General features: G+C 46.0%; 1 protein-coding gene across 7 annotated transcripts in view; it reads right to left on the bottom strand.

The window, feature by feature from the left end:
* Window positions 1–23,078, bottom strand: part of Gli3 (GLI family zinc finger 3) — a 277,530-nt gene that overhangs the window by 116,887 nt on the left and 137,565 nt on the right. For all 7 annotated transcript variants that reach the window (XM_021254541.2, XM_013070551.3, XM_087196398.1 and 4 more), the window contains one exon: window positions 360–465. In XM_021254541.2, the coding sequence (XP_021110200.1) occupies window positions 360–465 (106 nt within the window). The remainder of the gene's footprint in view (window positions 1–359; window positions 466–23,078) is intronic.

Below are 23,078 nucleotides of genomic sequence, written 5' to 3'. Positions count from 1 at the left end.
TAACAAAAAATTGTAGCATGACAAACTTCAAACCTACTTCCAACAAATACATATCTTAAGTAGTAATCTTCTGCTAAGTTTCTACTTTTTAATTTTGTATTTACAGCCCACAGAACACACGTCAGCAAAATACAGAGGGAATCTTTGCCGGCTACCTTGGGTGACAGGCATTCCTCAGGAAGCAGCAGGGATCTGCTTCAGTGAATCCAGGAAGACAGGCTCGCTGTGTCTCAGAGGTAAATCTTATACTTCTATCACATCTTCAAACCTCAGTAGATGTCCCATTTTCAAAAGGTCCCAAGACCATCAAAGCCGGTATTTTGCTCCATTTTATTAATAGGTAAAGTTTTAATACTTACACATGCAACGGAGGAATAGGAGATGGGTCATAATGGTAACGGCCTTCGTGATGTCTGGCATCAATTGGGACAGGAGGATGGAAGGCAGGAAATAGATGAGGAGGGTCTGAAACAGAAAGAAAGTCCACCTTGTATAAAACGAACACTGTGAAACAGCTTTGCAACTCATGGGGCAACACTGCCGGGTTCTTCACCACTAACCCTGAATCTGCTTCCGGAATTTGGGGACAAACTCTTGAAAGCTACAAGTGAAGTTCATCAAGGCACCAGCAGATGTATGCCAGGGTAGATCATACAAAACTGCTCTGGAGAAAGCAGAACTTAGGATGCAGTTTCAGCAGAGACTGGAAAGCGGAGAGGCCTAGTGTAGCACCCTACTCTGGAAGACAGGTTACTGCCCAAAGGGAAGGACAAGGAAAGCCTCGAAACCAGAAGGAAACAATCATATTGCCTAGTAAATTTCAGGCAACGCCATTGTAACATAAGTGCTAATTTCATGTCTCCCATGCCCTTGGTGTTTTTGTTTGTTTGTTTGTTTGTTTTGGTACTGGGGATCGAACTCAGGACCTTGTGCTTGCACAGAACCACTGAGCTAAATCCCCAGCCCTGCCCTTGGTGTTTTTAAGGGTGCCTTTTCTAAAGTTTCTGCTAGACTCTATGTGTATGTAAATAAATACATACACACATTTTAATTTTTTCTAAATTTAAATTTCTTGGCCTGGGTTGGGCCTCCATTATCCCAAACACAAGACAGCAATTTCCCTCCCTCCCTCGGGGTAGAAAGGATTGAATCCAGGATCTTCACACAGAGCTATAACCCAGCTCTTTTTTTTTTTAAATTCTGAAACAGGTGTCACTAAATCGCTAAGTTGCCTGGGATGGGCTTGAACTTGTAATCCTCCTGCCTCAGCCTCCTGAAGTGCTAAAACTACTGGTGTGTACCCTCACACCTTGTCAGGGCAACAAATTTATTCCTTGGTCAGGAGAAAGCTAAGTCTGACAAAGATGAATAGATCCACTCAGGCTCAACAAGGGAGATTTTAGAGCAAATCGAAAGAATTCCTGCCAGGGTGGCCCTACCATTCCCTCCTGCTCTTCCTCTGGTCCTCCCATGTGGGTCTTTTGCCTTTAAGTAGCTCTTTTGCTCCCATTTATTCCTAGTAACTTATGCCTACTATCTCTTGTAAATAAAAAAATAAACTTTATGTAAAAAAATAGTGATTCACTGCCCAAATAAAAAGTTTTGTTTTATTTTGTTCGCAGTACCGGGGATCGAATCCAGGGCCTTCCTACCACTGAATATATCCATGGCCCTTTTATTTTGTATTTTGACATAGGATCTTGCTAAGTTGCCCAGTCTGGCCTTGAACTTGTGATTCTCCTGCCTCGGTCTGGGATTATAAGCATCCCCTCTTGAGACCAGCTTGAAGAGAGTTTTAACAGATTTTACATTTAGGACTATGGCTGATAATCTGTAAATACATTAAACTTTTCCTCATGTTCCAATAAACAAAATCAAGGAAGCCAAAACCTGGAGGTTTGGCTCCCCAGCTAAGAAAGCTATACTAACAACAAATGGGCAAAAAGGTATTCTTCAGCTGTTGCCCTTCCTGGAACACTGCCTGCCCAAAACAAGCCTCAGAAAGGCCCAGCATTGCTTCCAAAGGTCTGAAGACTTTGTCACAGTACTAGAAAGGCTCTGGGGACACAGAAAGAAGGCACAGAACCAGGCTGGGGGCCTGGAAGGCTGAGCCAACACAGGGTAGGATGTGGACTGCACCCCTGAGGTCAGTAGCCACTCACCCTACTGTGAGGTGTCTCTGGATGACTATCACATCTCTACCTCTTGGCTTCAGACAGCTGAGATTTCCTCCCCTACACATTTCTATTTTCCAATTTTTCTTTGATAAGTGTGGACCCACAATAAACACTTTTTTAAAACTTGTAATATATGACTTCCCTGGTTTTAAGCTCTGTCCTTGTTGCCTTCCTATGACAATCCAAGACTACAGTTGTGGAGAAAAAATAAAATAACAAATGAAAAATTGATGAGTAGAAGCTGTGTGGCCCACCAGGGAGAAGCCTGAAGCAGTAGTCCTACCAGCATGTATTTTACCAGATCTAGAATCTAGAAAATAAGCCAGCATGGTGATACATGCCAACAATCCCAACACTCGGGGAGGATGAGGCAGGAGGACTGCATGATGGAGCCTAGCCTGGGTGACTCAGCCTCACCTTGTCTGGAAATCAAAAATAAAGGGCCGGGGCTCAGTGGTTCCACCACCTGCCTCACAAGCACAAGGTCCTGAGTTCGATCCCCAGTACCAAAAAAAAAATAAACAATAAAAAAGGGCTGGGGTATAGCTCAGTGCAGAGACCCTGGGTTCAATCCCCAGTATAAAAAAAAAAAAAATTCCAACAGGAATATTGTACTGAAAATGTCACTTACTCTTCATGTACTGTTACAAGGTGGGGCAGGGAGGGAGTGAGTGGCATAAAAGGAGGGAAGGAATCATTTGGGTAGTAAACAAATCACGGTCACTGTGACAATGCTGGAAATTCAACAGGTGAGGGGCATACTAACTACCTGATCACTTATCACACTTCAGACATGTCAGAGAGTCCATGTAAAAAAATCAATAACATCAATTAAGTTCATCCATTAAGATTTGAATGACATGGAAGTCGGTTCTTTTGTAGTGCAAATATTAAGTTGATTTGCTAAGTTCCAAAGTTTAACCTAACAGCTTACCCAGCAAGGCTGGGAAATTCATTCTTGCGTCCCACTCAGTGATCCTGATGATTAAAAACCACCCCCTGGGGAGCCCAAACATTCTGTTTGATTTAACTATTTCTGATGAAAATTATTCATCTTCAAGACATCATAAAATTGAGAGTGACCTTTGACTCTAGTTTGAATGTCTGCTGCATACTCAGTGAATGTTTCTTGATCTTAAATTCGGAAAAAAAGCCACTATTTAGAACCAAATCTGGGGTAAGGAGATACAAATACAACAAACACACCATGGCCATCAAGTACACTGGGGTGGCTCTTAGCTCCTTTCCATACCTTTTACCTGTGGCTCTGGATGCAAACCTACTTGCCTCCTGCAGTTGTCTCACTTAACATATGCCATCTGCTCTTGGAAATCAGAAAAATAAGCTTTCAAGAACTGTGTGCAACTTAAGCATTAATAAAGTACAATTTACCTCCTAAGGGCTTCTCACACATCCCCTTACATGGCTCTTTCCAGGGACATTGTAATAACTAAGAGTTAGGAGATACAAAGTTTTACTTCTTTACTTTTTTGGCTCTTGGTTGTATTTATTAAATTCTCTCCACCAGGTTAAATGCATGTTCACTGTACCTGGTTTTCTCATTTGTGTAGCTAGGAACCATGAAAAAGAAGTACAAACCCACATCACACACATGCACACGCATGCACACACACATGCAGAGAAATAAAATGTGTCAATCTATTCCACATTTAATATATGTTTCCCATATCCCAGAAACAATAGGCATTATCTTTTATATGCATATTTATAATGAAGTGGCTGTGGCTACATGCACCCAGACGAAGACCAACCAGTTAATCGTATAAAATCGAAAGCATGTACCAGAGCAGTACAAAAAACTCTTCCCCTTGGGAAAACCTACAGCCCTATCACTGACATTGCAAACGCTCTGCCACCTTTTCATTTTCAAGAAATTATTCTTCCAGGAGTCAGATTCACTTTCATCTCCTTTCAGAATGAAAGAGAAAATGACCAAGCACTGCAAAAAATATTTGAAGGGAAGATATAAGACACAAATCCTAGGGCATTTAGTAGCTATTTCTCAACTGATGAGTCTATAGTCTTTTGAGAGTTTAAAAGTTAATTCTGACTGAAAAGCATGTGGCGCATCTCGTTACACTGTTTATACAAAGTGTTTATTACGTCCTGAGAAAATTTATGAATTCTGCATTCTGGAATTAGGTTTAAATAAAGAACAGAAAATGAATGCACCCATCTGGTTTTAGTTTATGTGTTTCACAGTTTCTATGTTTTCCTCTTGATTAAGTTTAAAATAACTTTTCAGGACTGATGAAATCTACATAACAATTATAGCCTGTGTTGCTTATTAGTGGAAATCACACCTCTGAAGCTGTTTTTTGGGGAAAAGGCAATGGAACACGCCTCTTTCAATTTAAGATGTGCTTGTAGCTTAAAGCGCTAAATTTAGCTAGAGTAAAACCCAGCATGAGCTGGGGGTCCTTTAACATACATGGCTTCACGTGACATGGGTCCTGACCTGCTTCTCTAAAGATGCTCTGCAATCTTCAAAGCTTGGCAACTGCCTCGCATCCTGGCTCATCCCTTCTCTGTGGGTCAGCAGCATATTCCATCACAGACCCAAAAAACTGTTCAAGAAAACCCATATGACAAGAAGAGGCCCCAGTCGTCAGCAGCCACCATAATTATCCTCCTCACAGTGGTTTATTATTTACACAGTGCATCATAATTCAAGTGTATGTGTAATAAGTCACCGTACCACGGCAATCTCTTGATCTGGCCCTTGACAAAACACCCCATGATGACTTCTCCAAAGTCAAGAGAAAACTGCTGAAGCAGAAGGAAGTGCCACGAAACCTGGCTACCTCCTATTTATCATACAATTTCCTGACTGATGGTTCCACAAACCAGCTGCTAAGTGCTGTGTACTCTACTGTCAGCAAACTAACAGGCTAAATGGAAGACAGGGAGAATAATGTGCCCAACTGGTGGGATCAATTTTCCTGAGGGAATTAAAATTCCACCAGGTAGGGTGGGTCTGCAGGGCGGTGGTGAGCAGTCAACTGTACATGCTTATGGTTGCAAAGATGATTTATTACAGACTTCCAGGAGGCTTGACTATTGTACCAGAGTCCTCTTATACAAAACAGGGATTTGAAGAGTTCATATACCCAAGCCTTGCCTGCCATAGTCTTTAAACCCTGTACATAGGTAACCAGCTTGATACGTGTTTAAAGTGAAATGCACAATGAAATATTTAGGCTGGGTAGAGTTGTCAGTATTCAGTCTCACACTGGCCATCATCACATTCAGCATTAAGGGTCTCATTAGGGGCGAGAGGCATTGTTTTTTTTTTGTTTATTTGTTTTTTAGGTCTCTTCACAACCAACTGCATTGATCATAAAACCTGTAGCCAGAAAATAATCAAAAAGGACACTTGGAGGTTTATTTGCCATTGCATCTTTCTATCAAGAAATGGTTTTAGTATCCTCAGGCTATGAGATCTCTTGGATGCTATCCTTGGGAAACTATCTTTTGAGGTTTGAAATTTACATACAAAAATTGTACATTAAAAAAGAGAAATCAAAGTGGGCTCAGTTAGTGCCCTGGAGGAGTAATTCACCCAGTGATACTTGAATGGTCTGACCATGCCCAGGGACAGCTCAGGAGGGACACACTGGAGCCATCTCCTGGGTGCCAGGCCTCCCAGCTGATCTGCTTCCTGGAGCAGTCTGTACACTGCCTGGGGTTTTTTTCTAGACTGGAGCCAGAGAATATTTTCCTCTTGTTAGCATCAGCTCCACTCACTGACAATATATCACTAAAAACGCCCATAGGGCCAGGTATAGTGGTGCATACCTGTAACCCCAGCAACTCTAGAGGCTGAGGCAGGAGGATTGCTGTGAGTTTGTGGCCAGCCTGGGCTACATAGGGAGTTAAAGGCCAACCTGATCTACATAGCAAGACCTTGTCTCAAAAACAAAAACAAAAACAAACACCCATAGGGTCCTGAGTACAACAGCCACTATACTAAAACCTGAACAGTTATTTATCTTGCTATGGTTTGAATCTGATGTGTCCCCCAAAATTCTCATATGTGTAGAAGAGGGCTGGATCCTGGGAGTGCTATGCTCACCAGTGGATTATCCACTGAAGAGCACAGAGCTAAATGTGCTGTTAGGAGGTGGGGCCTGATTAGAAGAGGTGGGTCACTGGGAGAGTGGGCGTGGCCTGGAAGAGTATATATCCTTCCCCAGATTTTCCCTTCTCTCTCTGCTTCCTGGATGCCCGTGGGTTGAGCACCTTTTCCTCCACCAGCTCCTCTGCCATCCAGTTTCTGCTTTGGAATCTTCTGACCATGGGCTGAAACCATGAGCCAAAATAAACCTCGCCTCCTTTAAGTAGTGGATGTCAGGTATTTTGCCCCACTGACGGTAAAGTGACTAAAACAAATCTTATATGAAATGAAGTCTCAAAGGGCCAGGGATTTCGCTCAATGGCACTGTGCGGGCCCCACAAGCACAAGGTCCTAAGTTCAATCCCCAGTACCAGAAAAAAAAAATGGAGAGAGAGAGAGAGGGAGAGGGAGGCCCCCCTGTCCCATGCCAAGAAAACCACTCACATCAGATTGGGGAGAGCCAGCCCAGGCTCCAGTCATTTCCAGTCATCACTACAGTGCCTCCAAAACCCTTCCCGGGGCTCAGTGGCCCTAGGGAGACATGGTCAGGTGGGCTGACTCCCTAATAACCCCCTTGCTGTCCCTACTGTGGACAGCACAGTGTCAGAAGGAAGCTGATCTGGCCCGACGACACCCAAAGATATGTGACCAGAGGGCTGGATTAGAGCCACAAGCCTCAAGCAAGGCAGTTTGTGGCCCCACAGTTTGCTGTGAGTGGAATCAAAGGAACCACTGAGGGACAGCTATGGACATACTCTGCACACCCACAGCCTCGTCCCACACAGCACCCAGTGGGGCATTGGGAATCCTCGCTCTGGTCTTACCTGCATATCCTGTGGAGCTGCAAACCTCCAGAGTCAGAAGTACAGAGCAACTTTTTTGTATGAACCTCCACAAGGTGACCTAGATTTAAGAGACTGGTTCTGGCATCCTCTAAAACCTGGGTTGCTAACTCCCCCAGGCACGCTTCATCTGGATTTACAGCCGCTGGGCATTGCTCACATTACCACCTGAGCTCTGCCTCCTGTCAGATCAGCAGGGCACTGGACACTCACTGGAGCATGGACCCTGTGGTCAGCTGGTCAACTTCACAGGAGCTGGATCTAGACTGCATGTTCCTTTCAACCACCCCAAAATCGAAACCATCTGTCCTGTCCCTTTAAAAAATTCTCTTCCAAAAACATTACAGACTGCTGTTCTAGAAATCTAGATGACTTGCATTCTTAAAAAGTTGCTACTTTGTCATTTTACTCCAGAGCAGAAGCCTTAACTGGGGAGCATGTGCTACAGGAAGGATCTGCAGACTACTACACATGGTTCAGCTGTGGAAAATGCAGTGTCACGGGATCCCGCCATGCTCATGTGTGCAATCGAACAACAGTGGCAGGGCAGCCCAGCTGAGACACCACCTGGGGGCCACAATGCCTGACATTTTTACTACCTGGCCCTACATTGAGAACTTTTGATAAGCTTTGTGCTAGAGTACCACCGGAAATTAATTTTCAAAAATTTTTATATGTCAGAAAAAAACACACATCATTTTTTTCCATATGGATATCTATTATTTGAGTGATAATGCTGTGTGTAAAATACTTAAAATGCTAGCCTTTCTTGTATGTCTGCATGCCTCAAAAATAATCCCTTAGGGTAAAAGTGTTCATACTAATAATTAATAAAGAAAAACATCAGCTGGGCATGGTGTTGCACGCCTGTAATCCCAGCCCTTGGAAGGCTGAGGCAGGAGAATCGCCAGGAGTTCAAGGCCAGCCTAGGCTACATAGTGAGTTCAAGGTCAGCCTGAACTACATAGCAAGACCCTGTCTCAAAAAGCAAGCAAAACAAAAATCTGATTTTAGTAAAACCTATAAAGCAGAAATGAATTTAAAGTAAGAAAGATAACACGTGAAAAAGATCTAACAAATCAGAGCAATAATCACTTACTGTTTATAAATTTATCTTATAAATTAAGCAGAACATACACAAATTTACACAGAAAATTAACAACAAAACCATACTGTTCTGTTTTGGTTTTTTGCAGTGAGAATTGAACCTAGCCTTTTCTCTGAGCTACATTCTCAGTCATTTAAAAAAATTCTTTTTGTTTTCTTTTTAATTTTGAGACAAGGTCTCAAAAGTTGCCCAGGCTAAACACAAATTTTTGATCCTTCTGCCTCAGCCACTCAGAGTGCTAGGATTATAGGTGGGCAGCACACACTCAGCCTGCTGTTTCCAAAACACAATAAATGTTTACTTCTGGTAACTATCTGACAGTCCTGGCTGCTCTTACATAAACTTTGACGGGCATTACCCACCACGCATGTATGTGAAATTAATTTAATTAATATTTCAGACCTAAGTGCTACCCACAGCTACACTCTGGTCACACCACAATTCATGTTCCTTTTAATAGTCGAATCTGCGCTATGCTCTTTAACAAGCATAATTATGGGTTTCTGTAAGAAAGTGATAAATGGCCCTTTGCAAGTGAATTAACAAAAGAAATCTCTGTTCACTACCTCAAATGTGTTCTGAGTAGTGAACCAAAACTTGGTCTCTCCCTTTTCTGGAAACTTCTAGCTTCTTTGTCAGCAAACCTTCACATTTCTCATCTAAAGACCACATCTCCTGGATCTCCAATGGCAGAAAGCAAACCACATCTCCCATAGGCCAACCAATCAAAGTCTTTCATCTCCAGTCTCCAGAATGTGTCCTGTGACACTGTTGTTACTTCTAGCTTTTGCCTCAGGATAAAAGAAAAAAACAACCAGCGAGGAAGGCTGCAAAGAGAAAGAAGAGAAGGCTCACAGCCGTTCTGTCTAAACTGCAGAACTCTGCGGGTAATCCCAGGAAAACATGAAGAACCAGTACACCAAAAGTGACAGATCCATTTACTTTGAAATAAATATGCTGGTAGTATAATTCTAGTAACAATAAATATGCTTGGAAATTGGAAGGCAGAAATCAGTTACTAGGGATAAATTCTTTTTTTCGGGGGGGGGGGGGTCGCTACTGGGGACCGAACTCGCTTGGGTACCCAGGGGATCGCTTGCGAGGCAGGCGGCAGCACCACTAAGCTAAATCCCCAGCCCAGGGATAAATTCTTTTATACAGTAACCGCAGTTTTGTACAGAATGATTCAAAAGTCAGATTCATAGGTCTAAAGATATAATTGGGATTTTTTTTTTTTTTTGGCAGTGCTGGCAATCAAAACCAGAGCTTAGCACTTAGCCACATCCCCAATCCTTTACAAATTATTATTTTTCTTTAATTTTGAGAAAGTCCCTAAATTGCCCAGGCTCCACTGAAGTTGCAATCCTCCTGCCTCAGCTTCTCAGTGCTGGGACTACAAGCATGTGCAACTGCACCGGACTTATACTGGGATTCTTGATGCTTATGAAATGAAAGCAGGGGATGAAATAGTTCCTTACAAAGCATCTGGTATCTCAAGTCCAACAACCTTGGAGTCAATGGACTCAGAAGTTGCTTAGTTTAATTAGTAAACCGATGATCAGCCAAGGTGAGGTCTAGATGTATACTCGATCCAAAATAAGCCAACTCATTCCAGAACAAACATTTTTTGTGTGTGTGCTGTAAAACTAGCAGGAACAGGTAGTGAAATGTAAAGCAAAGTACACAGTGCTTTACATTTTTTAAAACGCATATATTTTCTCATGGAATCCTCATGACAACCATCAAATCAGCATTTCCAAAGCTTTATTAATGTGCCCCTCGGTTGTACCTCTTTTTATTTCCTATTACCAAAACAATTCTGAGAACTAAAGAGGGGAAATTCCATCATCTGGTCAGATGGGCTAAGTGATCTACTCCAAGTTCCATCAAGCTGAAGCTTTATGATTAATGCCAGCCGGATGCTCTTTCTACCCAATACCAGAGCAGACCAGAGAGAGCACTCAACAGTGATCCTTTGCTGTGAGGGACAGAAATCCGGCACTGACATGGTGTCCAGTTTTGCCCCCAAATCCTGTTTCTAAAACAAGAGCCCCACAAGCTCTCAGAAACACACACCAAAGCCTGCTCAGAGAGGGCCGGAGATGAGGCTCAGGCCATGAGCACTGACCTTTGTCTTCAAGCTCCACAAGGAAAATGATGCCGCCACTCCAAGATGCCCACTCCAACACCCCTTCCAAAGTGGAAAGCCAGCAGTGTCTGGAGTTCGCAGGTTGACAACTTTGTAGCAATAAGAAATGAGTGACTGGCCGGGGATTTAGCTCAGTGGTTCTGCTGCCTGCCTCGCAAGCACAAGGTCCAAGTTCGATCCCCAGTACCAAAAAAACCAAAACCAAAAACAGTAACAGCAAAAATAATTATGAGGATAAACACAATTCACAGAATACTTCTTTAAATTTTTATTTTTATGGTACGGGGTAGTGAAATTAGGGTCTTCCCACTGAGCTACAATCACAGCCTCTTTTTATTTTTTATTTTGAGACAGAGTCTCACTGAATTACTAAGTTGCCCAGGCTGGGCTCAAATTCAAGATCCTCCTGCCTCAGCCTCTCTGTCTGCTGGGATTACAGGAGCTCAGGGTCATTTCGACCACAGAGCTGCCACTCCTGGACGCTCATGTGCATCTGTCGTTACACCACTGTCAGAGGTCAGGCTTATAATTTCTTACATAAACTCCATAGGACTTCCTTCTCATCTGTAGTTTTAGTTACCCACAGTGAGCTGGAGTCTGAAAATATAATGCAGTACTGGAAGCTATCTGGAGAATGCAGTCACACAACTTGGGTTACAGTATACTGTTATAATTGTCTATTTTATTATTAATCATTATTGTTCATCTGACTGTGCCTCCTTTATCATTTTTAAAAAATTGTTTTGTGGTACTAGAGACTGAACCTAGGACCCTTACACAGAGGTGTATCCCTAGTTCTATTTTTATTTTTTATTTTGAGGCAGGCTCTCGCTAAGTCGCTAAGTTGCCCAGGCTGGGCTCAAACTTGTGACCCTCCTTCTTCAGCCTCGTAGAGTGCTGGGATTACAGGTGTGCATCACCATGCCCGACTCTAATTCATAAATTTAATCTGATCATGGGTATGTGTGCACGTAAAGGAAAAACAGCTTCTGAAGGGTTTAGTACTATCCCCAGTATCAGCCATTCACTGGGGTCTTGGAAAGTATCCTCCACGGATAAGGGGGACTAATGTACTCCCCAGATTTACATGCCTAAAACCCTGGACTCTCTTCCCCTCAAATCTGTAGTGCCCAAGACAGTCTGCCCAGTCCAGCCCAACCTCTGCACCATTACATTCTGTCCTGTCCCCAGTAACCCAGCTCCTCCAGAATGCGTGCTGCCTGACACCAAGTGCTCCTCTGGCAGCGGCTTGTGTGTGGCTCAGTGGAAAATGAGTTCCTTTACAACCACGTCTCTCCCGTAAGAGTCATCGCCATGCTCCCTGGAGGTCCCCCAAGACCATGTGCTCCTCCCTCCCTTGTGTAGAGCACGCGTGAGCCAGGACAACTGCAAGCTCCTTGTGCACACTGCACCCTGTCCTTGCTGCCTTCCTGGCCCCTGGCCCCCAAGCCCTTGTGTCTGTCCTGGAGTACTCACCTGCACACAGAATGCCTTGCAGACACCAAACAGTGAGTGCGGCAAAGGGTCAAGCAGGCCACTGTGTCCTGCCATACTGAGGACAGCATCCTGAACCATCTCGCCCAGTACACAAGGTCAGACCACAGTTGCCTGCCTTCCCTCCTGGCTTCCTGGCCTGGGACAGCGGAAGAGGCTCACATCACTGGATACCCAGAGGGAACACAGTAAGGATTTATCATAGAAAAGGTGAAGAGTTGGGGAGAAGGAAGAAGGGTAAACTGAGGCTATGCAATGGCAGCAGTATCCCAGGCCAGTCTTCCTTCCTGGGCACCACAGGACACTACCTAATGGGCCTCTAGTACAGGCAAGATGCAGGAACCCAGAGGATAGGCCGCCTTCTCTCTGGAATTCCAGGCAGATTTCTACAAGCTCCCTGTGTTTAGAGCCTGCACAGACAGGGCCGACCGCCCAAATCCCAGCGCTTGGAAGTTCACCTAGGAGTCTGCGGAGGCTGTGGGCATCTTACAAACCCTACAACAGGGCAAACGATGACACCCCCACTCTGGGGCCCGTCCGAGACTCCCCAAGTCCTTTCCCACCAAGGACATGTGGTTGCACCAGTGAATTCTGGAGTCTTGGGCCGGCTGCTAATGCCCATAAGGAGAAAGCTCTTTGACACAAAAGGTTGGAGGTCAAAAGTTTAAAAGCTCCTGACAGAAATGACGGGGGCCCCTTTGCCCTTGCCTCCCCGCCGTTTTTTTGTCAATAACATCAAAGGCGCCAGCCTGTTCTTAATGCTATTATTGTTACCCTTTGGAGTCCATTGAAATTCCAGCATGTTTATTGCACACTGTGAGCATTAAAAGGCTCTACTTTCTTGCCCTTCAACTCTGAACTCTACTGTCTAGGAAGCATCATTGTTTGCAGGAACACACAAAGCTTTAAAGCAAAGAGTTTATTTTAAGTACTTCTTTCATCACGATTGTAAAATAATAAAGCACACGAAGTGGTTCCCTTGTAAGAATGAACAGGAAATAAGAGAGAGGAGAGAGAATTCCCTACTGCATAGGGGAAAAAGTCCTCTTCACAGATCTTGGCTCAAGGGAATGTAAGTAGGAAAACATTTTCTATTTTTCTTCTTTTTTTCCCTTCCCTGCAATCCTGTATTAGCCACAAGTCACACATTTTCCACACGTCCTTGAAGACATTGGCCATGTGGGCTTATAGCGCATAGCAGCATCTGAGGGATTCTAAAATGCTTTTCCACTTACCCACTCTACATTCATTTTCCCAAAAGTGCAGACTCGGAGCCCACAGCTGCCTGCATGCTGGTTCACAAGTCCCTAGCGTCCCAGCTGTGACTTCCTCTCTCTTGGTTTTAACTTCTTCTCTCTTGGTTGTGACTTCTGTCTCTCAGTTTATCCTTCCCTGCTGTCTCACCTGCTAACCCATCTTGACTCTTAGCTTAACTGTTTGTTGTTTCGTCAGTCCGGGGGACTGAACCCAGGGCTTTCGTCCTGAACTACATCCCCAGCCTCTCTTTTAATTTTTATTTTGAGACAGGGTCTTGCTATATTTCCCAGGATAGGCTGCAAATTTCAATCCTTCTGCCTCAGCCGCCTAGAGCGCTGAGATGACAATCAACTTCTTGGCCTTTTGGCGAAGATCAAGTGTAGAGTGCTGGGATGACAGACAGGCCTGCACCAACATCCCGGCTTCTCAGCTGAACTGTAGAACATGGGGTAAATTTCAGAGCACCTCTGACCTGCTGCCTTTTACAGCTCCTGCTCCCAGGGCATGCCTGGTTGTCTTCGAAGCCCCTCGCCCTGGGCCCCAGGCCACTATGCCCACTGGGGCCAGAGGCCACTCGTTTCCTATCCTTTCCTTGTGTGTTTCCTACAGTCCCAGTGAACAAAAACATTCAGAAACCCCAGAGGAATTCCAACAGCCGACATTCTGGTTGAGCACTGGGGTTGTAGGGGTGACCAATTCAGGGTGTCAGCAAACCCTTTAGTCTGCTCATCAGGAGCTTTATGGAGTCTTCTTGCTGGACAGACAATGACACTGGGACTTCGGTGAAAGAGCAGAGGGCTTTGGTTGTCTACTGCTTGTGTCTCCTGAGGTTTGGGCTCTCCTGCCACTTCCCTGATGTCACCCAGTGGGTGACCTCGCTAGCCAGCTCTCCCAAGGCACCTCTGCCAGGGCCCTGCCCCACACGCTGTCTACATGATCTCCATCTGCATCCTTCCTCTCCCCCAGGTGACCCTTGCTTTCTGGGCCAGTCATACGGGCCCTGGTCTTCACCAACTATACTAGGTAGGCATCTAAACTCGCTGACGTCCATTTGCCCCCTCAGGCATTTAGGGACAGACAACTTGGCTACTTCTGGAGTCTGTACTTCTAGCTGCACTTCTAGAGCCTTAGGGACTACTGCACACCCCCCTCTGCTCCTGGTGACAATGGCCTCACTCTCAAAAATGACACCAACCTGTATCTCCTCAGTGAGCTGCCACTGGTCAGGGTGGAGTGGACACACATTTCTATAGATCGAGACTGCTCCCCCCACTCCTCTGCTGTTTGCAAATGTTACTAACAACTAAAGTATGGTGACAGGAGACCTCCCTGCATTTAGAACAAAGCAGAGGTTTTATAACTGATCCTGGGCAAGAGACCAACTGGTGGTGTCGCATTGGTCATCTGGCACCAATACATAGTTGTGTAAAATTTACCATGCTCTCAGTATGAATCTCAGAGAAGCTATGCTTTCTACCAGGTATCCCCTTCTCCAAAAGCAGAAGAAAACCAAACATTCAGCACTCTGAAGGATGCGTGCTGTGGCCTGGAGCTGGGTGCTGCTGCTGTGGCCCCCCATCTGCTAAGCATGGAACCCCTCAGCAGCTGGAAACACTCCCCATCTTAAACTATATCTTATAGTTGTCAAGAGAAACAAATTACAATAACAACTACAGTCATATTATTGCCGATAGGTAAGTTAATTATATATATATATAGGCAGTTAGGGCCAGCCCAGGAGGAGCCAACAGGGAAGACAATCAAGACACATTTGCAGAAGGCCAGAATTGTAAAAGGAGAGAAACTACACACCCAGGTAGGATGAATAACAGTGACTGATATTCTAAATAGGTATCAATGGGGGGGTAAAGATCTTCCAAGAAAGATCCCTGACCCACCCCTTTCCACTGAAAATCCTTGCTCAGTTGCTTGTACCCTTGCTATGAGACTTGCTCCCCCATTGGATCCCCATTTAATCAATATTACCTGGGTGACTGTACCTGTAATCTTATTGGTCGGTCATGATTTTGTCCCACCTCATGCTTACCTTGTAAATTTCCATTGGGTCTTATAGTTTTCTCCCACTTTGTACCCACCTCACCACATGACTTTGCTGTATAAAACATCTTTGAAAAGTGGGGTGGGCAGGCAACCCACTTTCCAGTCCCTCTTCTGTCTCTCTTAGACAGAAGCTTTCTTTCTCTCAATAAATTTTTCCTACTCTTAACCTCCATTGTTCCTACAATTCATTCTTCGATTTTAGAGAGCACAAACTCATGTTTCAGATATCTAATAGGTTTGGGAGTTACATCTCTTCCCCATATATCAATGATACAGATTTTTTTCATCCGTAAAATAAGGCAAATAAGACCTCGAACTGTTTATTATTCAAAGTTGTGCAAAGCACCGAATGATGCCCATGAAAACGGTCCATAAATCCCACAGTATGCGCATGTAAAAACTTACTGCTATTTCTAAGTTCTTCTCCCTCCAATACCAGTTACCGGGAGACTCAACGCTTTTCCACAGGGATCTGCAACTCCTCACAGGGCTGAGGGCTCAGGCCATCTAGCCCTGGTCCTCACGCCCTCCTGGATCATGCCCACAAGAAGGCTTCTCCATGTCTTTGTCCTTAAGTAAGTCCTAAGGCCGGCCCCTGACTCTGGCTCCTGAACTTCGGAGTAACCATCTACTTACTCTCCTCCACTCAACCACCTGGGGACAGAAAAACTGTGCAGCCACGGATAGATTTCAACAGTGCATGGCTATCATTTAGTGAGCGCTCCTGTGTCCCAAGGACCATACTCAACACTTCTCTGTGCTCTTATTTACACGCCAGGACAACAGGAGGCAGTATTCAGGTCCCTATCTTAAAAAGAGAAAACAGGGATGAAAGAAGCTAAGAAGGGAAAGCCACTTAGGGAGGAAGGGACGGACATAACTTGTCCAGAGTTATGGCTTTGCAGGCGGGGACCGAAAGCCCTGGCCAGTCCTCTAAAGGGCCCAAGCTTGAGTTAATGTTCTCCCATATGGAAATTCTTAATAATTTTTGAACAAAGGTCCCATTTTGTTTTTTTACCCTGGGCTTCACAAACAATGCAGTAGTTCTGAGTAAAACTATACATCTCACAAAACAATCTGTTTCCAGGGCCAGAGATTTAGCTCAGAGGTTCTGCCGCCTGCCTCGCCAGTGCAAGGTGCTAGTCTGATCCCTGGTACAAAAAAAAAAAAAATTGTCTGTTTCCAGTTTTGCCTGCCTCACCCTCCTCTACAACAGACGCTCAAAGCTGCTTTGAAAGGCACCACTGAGAATTCCAAGTTCGAGTCCAGCTTGGGCAACTTAGTGAGACCTTATCTCAAAATAAGAAATTAAAAAATACATACAAAAAAATATATATATATACACACACATATATGGGGGGGGCTGGGAATATAGCTCAGTGCAAAAGCTCTGGGTTCAAACCCTAGTACTGCCGAAATTAAGGCATCTTCATGGTTACATACCACTGGCATTCATACCCCAAGTGCATCCTAGGCCCTGGACTAGAAGAGAACCCCATCTCTATGGGGCTTTACTTTAGACTTGCATGTCCTGACACCCTGCTACCTCAGACGATACTCCAAAGCACCTAGGATCAGCTCCCCAGGCAAGAGCCCCCAGCTGGACCAACAGGACTCAGCCAGAAGCCCCGGATGGCACTTGCTGCAAGTAGGGCCTTTGTCCTGACTAACAAAGTCACATGACCACTTGCTAACCATCCTGTGGGATAACTGGGCTGTTTCAATCAAGAATGAATGAAGCAGAAGTCCCTCTACACATAAATAAATCACAATTACTAAGTGCACGCATGGAGCAGCTCTCTCTTCCCCTTGTGGCAGTGCAGAGGAATTCCCTGGCCAGCCCAGAGAGCACAAAAGCCCCAGATGGGGCTGCAGCAATATCCGCTCCTAGGCTCAGTTTATTATTTAAACAGTTCCTTAACGACTCTTCCCGGAGGTGAGGGAGGCCAAACTATTTTCCTTCCCTTCACAAAGCAGATATGCATAGCTTATTTGAATGTCTCCAAAGTTTACTTTAGTGGCTGGTTAAATACCTTCCTCTGTGGAGTCAAACAAACAGTTCACTTCATTAGAAAGGCAAACAATTTAGCAAGAGAACACCACTAGCACTTGAGGGGAACCAAGCTTCTGCACACCCTCTGCAGGGGAAGCTGGGGCCTTTGGGCAGGCTGGCGGCAGCGGCAGCAGCGCGTGGAGCTCTCTTCAAAAGCCTTTTCACAAATACTTCACACATTCACTGGTAATTAACAGATAACCCCGGAGAGATTATCTGCCCCTGGGCCAAGGGCCCTAGAGGATTATCCACACCACCAAGAGGGAGAAGGCACAGCCCTACAACACACGTTGTTTTTTTTTCCCCCTAGAAGTGCAAGTCGATCAAGTCATTTGAGAAAACAGGAAAGTAAGCTGCTACCCTCTAGCTCCCATCTCTGTTTAAAATAACGAGACAACGGCTCATTGAAACAATAGTCATGTTTAGCAACAGCTGGATGCATCTGGGAAAAACACTTGGGCCAGATCAACAGGTGAATCCAGGGATAGAAAGTTCAAATCAGGAACCAGAGGAGTGTGCAAAGCCTGCAGTCTTTTCAGGATTCCAGCTCAGCAGCAGGGAATCAATGCTTTTCCAAGGATGGAGGTGCGCTGAAAACACTCGGGGGGGGGGGGGGGGACAAATGATGGGCAGATAAGCACGTCGGCTTCTCTTTGCAGAGACCTGGGTGGCAGCAGAGCTGGAAGCCCACTGAAGCCTGAAGCCATCTGTGGGACAGCACCCAAACCAGACTCTGTCCAGTGCACACTCAGGCACTGCCTGCTCTTGTAACCCCTGTACCATGCCTGGCACCAGCTTCCTCTAGGTCAATGCATCTCCAGTAATACCCAGAGACTCACCAGGGCAGCTCCTCTGGTGACCAATAGGGGCCGGGTCACAACTGTCCACCCAAGACCCAGGAAACTACTTGAGGCTCCTAGTTTTAAGAAAACAGAAGGCGTCACTCTTATCTATTTAAGAACACACATGTACCCACCACCACCACTGCACATCTCAGGAGCTGACAGTTAATGCCAATAAAATTGGGGTGGGCAGTGCCACTGTCCCTATTATAACTTGAATTTGGGGTTTCATCCATGCTGTGGTTGTGCTGGACAGGGTCAGATTAAGCAATTCCAGCACTCATGGCTCTTACGAATTTGGCAAACCTCAAATGCCAACTGCAATAAATCATACACGTCTCTATTAAAACTATAAATCACTCATGAAATTTAATACTGTCATGAAGAGTAATTAAATGCTAATGTAATAAATCTACAAAAGAAAAACACACACAATCATGTTGAGTCTTAAGAGTAAGGGAAAGGTCCTCGATGGGAGCTTTAAGAGAAATCTTTGTGCCCACAGAATAAAATCTATTTTCCTTTCCAAAGCCAGAGGCCCTAAAGAGGTAAAAATCGTGAAACAGTCACCTTCCCAATAAACTCAGGACTCACAGCTCAGGATATTACTCCATTCTTCAATGCAGAAAGGTACCAAAAATCAAGTCAGCCTGCACTGTTCTGTTCAGGAAAACAGAAACACGGTGGAGAGTTATAGTTAGGGGAAAAGGCCCAGTGGCCCAGCAGTGCCTGGGCCTTCAAGGACGTTTCATGAAGGAGCCACAGCAGTGTTTATGATGTTACTAACTCCTCTTGAACCAAATCACTGCTTCCATAGCAAATAACTGCGCTTAGCTCTTTAGCTACTCTGACTCTTAGTTTAGACGAGACAGTCAGATTCAGGAACCGTTCTCCAGGCTGCCAGGGTCCTGGTACCTCAAGATTCAAGAAGTGGTTGAATCCTGAGTCTAAGAGGCAGGGCTGTTCCAAGAGGGAGGGAGCATGTGGTCCTGACCAGCGATGACAACAGCCGGAAGGTGTCCTGGGATAAAAGAGGGCACTGCGGAGGACAGGCTTGCAGAGGCAAGGGGAAGGGTCAGAGGGCCCCAAGGCCCACAGAAAGGCTGTGCTGAGACTCGAGGGGTGTGAGGGAGGCAGCAGACAGAGGCCTGCTCAGAGGAAATGTCCAGCTCAGTGACCCTCAGCAGGTCATGGGGGCCCAGGTCTCCAAAACATCTGGAACTCTTGTTACCCTACAGACTGTGAGCCAGGGTAGCTCAGTGGTGCAGTTTGTGCAGGGGTCTGGGCCATAGGGACCCAACCCTACGGCTGGCTTGGGCCGCAGTGGGTGAAGAGAATTGTGTTGGGCTGTATACAAAAGCATATGATTGGTTAATGTATATAAATGATCCACTTCCTTCATTTTTATATTTTTATTATCACATTAAAATGAAGTAACATAGGCCCACGTGTAATAATTAAAGAAGAAAGCTCACATGTCTGCTTAACAATAGTAAGTGCCCATCTTCACAGGCGCACGGGTAAGATAGCTGGAATACAATCATCGGTACTGTTGTGTTCTACTGGCCAAGCTGCACAAGCGTGTGTGACGTCTGAAACATGTGGGTTTCCCCTGGACCGAGTGTATGTGGCAGACAGGGAGCCCTGGCTAACACTGCCCTCCACACATCTCTGTGGTTGCCTACCCAGTCCACGCCAGAGCACGGTGTAGCAGTCACGAAAAGTATCTCTGCAGTCAAGTCATAATGTTCACACACCTGCTCTAGGCCTTGGGTTCGAGCCACAGCACTGCAAAGAAAAAAATTTGCAAATTGCTGCCCTCCACCCCACAGCCTCTGCTCAGTGGACCCAAGGGGGGCATGTCTTACAAACTGCACTTCCGGTGAGTTCCCAGCAGCTGGTGCTGTGGGGTCCATGCTTGGGGAACTGCTTCCCTACAAGTCCTGGAAGAAAATGAGAGCAGGTCACAGAGGGTGTCACAGGCTGTGGCAGCCCACTGCGAGGGTTCATGCAGGGACTGCAGTGCCTTTTGGAAAAAGAGAGAACACCTGGAGGTGGTGACATTTGGGTGGGAAGCAGGAGATGTAAAGAAATGCAGGAAGGGAGATGGAAGTAGGGGTGGATGGAGTGGAAGGAGTTTCAGGGTGAACAAACAATGGACACAGGACATGGAGTACAGAAAAAGAAAGAAGGCTGGGCCGACTCCCGAGGCTCTGACCCAGGGGAGTGTCAACCCTGTCCCCAGAGCTGGGGCACAGGAGTGGTTCAGTTCCGGATGCATGGAGCCTGAGGGAACCCTGGTCCCCAGGCTCCAGCTAGGGGACATCTGCAGAGCAACAGATACCGGTCTAGAAGTCCAGGGCCACGGCTGGAATTCAATGTGAGGATTCTGTCACAGGGCCAATGGGGATGACAGGGAGTGAGTGACATCAGCCAAGGCACAGGGTGCAGAATGACACCTGCAGAGAAGCCTGAAATGAGTGATGTGCAGAGGCAGGCTGTAAGAGGAGGAAAAAGAGACACAGCAGAAGCAGTGGGGAACAGTGACCAAGGAGCCCAAGGGACGAGACGGCTTCAAGCATAATGTGAAGAGGCCACTGGGGTGACAGCCCGGGCCCCTGTGGGGTGCAAAAGCAGGAAGGAGGGCCGGGAGGGGACACTGGCATGCTCAGGGAAGTCAGGCTGTGCACGGAGAAGGGACAGCGGGTCTGCGGGACAAGGTTCTGTTCACAGTGGAAGACACTGGAGCACGGGGTAGAAGATGTGATGGTGCTGATCACAGCTGGGGCTCAAGGACATAATGAGAAAGGAGTCCAGGGGACCAGCGTCCCTGAGACTCAGAAGGAGATGCAAGTTAGCTCAGGATTCTGCTCCTCCAAACAGAAGAGAAGGGAGAGAGAATACTGGAAGTGACTGGCTTTAAAGGAAGTCCATGCATCTGATCTGCTCCCACCCATGAACTGCAGCTAATGTGCCAAATGATAGCCCTGGTGGCATGGTAGTCAGAGGCCGCCCTTTTAAAGGGTTGTGGGCGGTTTCCCCTAGCAGTTTAAGCTTTAAGGATGCATTCAGAATGCTTGTACCCTGGTTTCCACTAGCAAGCAAACCTCTGCAATCCAGATAATGACCACCAGAAGAATGCATCCTGGGGTGGGGTCCCTGCAGACCTGACCCTTCCCAGGCCTGCCTTCAGCTGGGATGTTCACCATGGGACCACATCCCTCTCTACCCAGCAAAAAGAAAGGCAGAGGTTGCAGAAGCCAGGTCAGGGCAAGGAGAAGAAGCAGGACAAGACACTAACCATCAAAACCCACTCCAAGCAGGAGGAAGGTTCAAGGACCAGGTACCAAGATAGGCTCAAAAGACTTGCCTAAAAGTTGGATGTATGATCGTCGGAGGCCATAGGATCAAGTTAGGCTCAGCAGGTCTGCACCCCAGGCTGGTGTGGGGCCTTGGGGATTGGCCGCAAAGATCAGATTAAGCTGGGTTTTACAAGTTGGGTTGGGACAAGGCACTAATAAAAGGTGTGGTCAGTTTTACTGGCTTCACACTCCCAAATTTAGTGTCTTTATTCACTCCCCCTGGACTCAGTATGCTGTGAAAAATCAGAGAGTCCAGGAAAGGAAAGGGAGGGAGGAGAGACAGACAAGAGACAGAAAGAGTTAACAGGCAACAGCTTTGAAAGGGGAAAGCGTTTCAGAAACAGTGAATTCTCTGGCGCTCCCCGCTGCTTTTATTGCTTTCACTCAACAGCTGGAGAAAATGTTTGATCAAAATATTTGTATTATTGTGTTTAAGTGAAATGACATATGACAGCTCATTATCCCAAAATCAGAATTCCCACGGTATCTGTCACAGCCACCCTATTAGAGATAGTTGCTCCCCCTGGAAGATGGGGAATCCCAGGGTGGGAGATGTGAGACATGGCTCAGCAGGAATCAGACCCAGACAGGGCAGGCTTCACAGGCCCTTGCCCAGCTTCCAATTAAACAGCAGGAAAAGAGAGGAGTCGCCCAGAGCACACCCCAGGGCGCGCCCCTCCCTCCTTTCTCTGGCCAGGGACCCCCAGGCTCACATGTCCGCAGGGATGCCTGGAACCTCCCCTCTTGGACTATTTTACAAGCTGCATTTGTTGATCTAAATTTTTAGAACGTATCTCTCAAGCCTCCAGGCAGATCTGAAAGAAGAAAAATTAACCTTTGGAAAATATCATGTTATCTTGAGGTAATGATGTAATTTCATAGAAATGGTCTTGATGACTCCACACACCTTTCATTACAACTTTTGGGTAAAGGCCTTCAGTTCCACTCCTGCCATGTCCTCCCAGGACACCCCTAGTGGACACGCGTCATAGTTTCTACATCAGACATGCAAGGGAAGGAAAACCATCTATTGAACACTTACTATGTGCCTAGCACTCTTCTGAGAACTTTATAGACCTTATTCAAATCCCATAGCATTTCACAAGGTGCGTAATGTGATCTCCTTGCAGGTCAGGAGACTGATGGTCAGAGAGCGTAGGAAACAGGCCCACAGTCTCTCAGCTGATCCTGAGACTGGAAGGATCTAAACTCAGAACCTCAGGGCCCTAAAGCTTGTGTGTCTTTCACTGCTCCCTGCATGACAATCAGAAAGCTGGGACTGGTATGGACGTGCCAAAAGATGTTCATTTTCCCCTTGTCACTCCCCTTTGCAGTGCACTAAAGAAAGATTCAGACAAATGGGAAGGAGGAACCAAAGTTTGACCCCAACTCAGCCATTTACCGAAGGAGGCCTCTGGAGCTTTTCAAGTACCTCATCCACGAAATGGAGAGGTCTCCATGTGACATCCAGCAAAGGGAGCTCCCAGGATAACCTGGGATACATGGTCCAGGTCTCTACTCATCTGCTTCTCAGGTACATACTGCCATAGCCACACACAGGGCATTTCAGGACTCCAAGTCCAAGTAAGACCACA

Source organism: Heterocephalus glaber, unplaced genomic scaffold (genome assembly GCF_053883595.1).
Source record: "Heterocephalus glaber isolate CG9 unplaced genomic scaffold, H.glaber_assembly_v1.0 deba00001610, whole genome shotgun sequence".
NCBI lineage: Eukaryota > Metazoa > Chordata > Mammalia > Rodentia > Bathyergidae > Heterocephalus > Heterocephalus glaber.
Note: the sequence above shows the minus strand (reverse complement) of the source record. Positions and strands in the feature narration are given on the sequence as shown.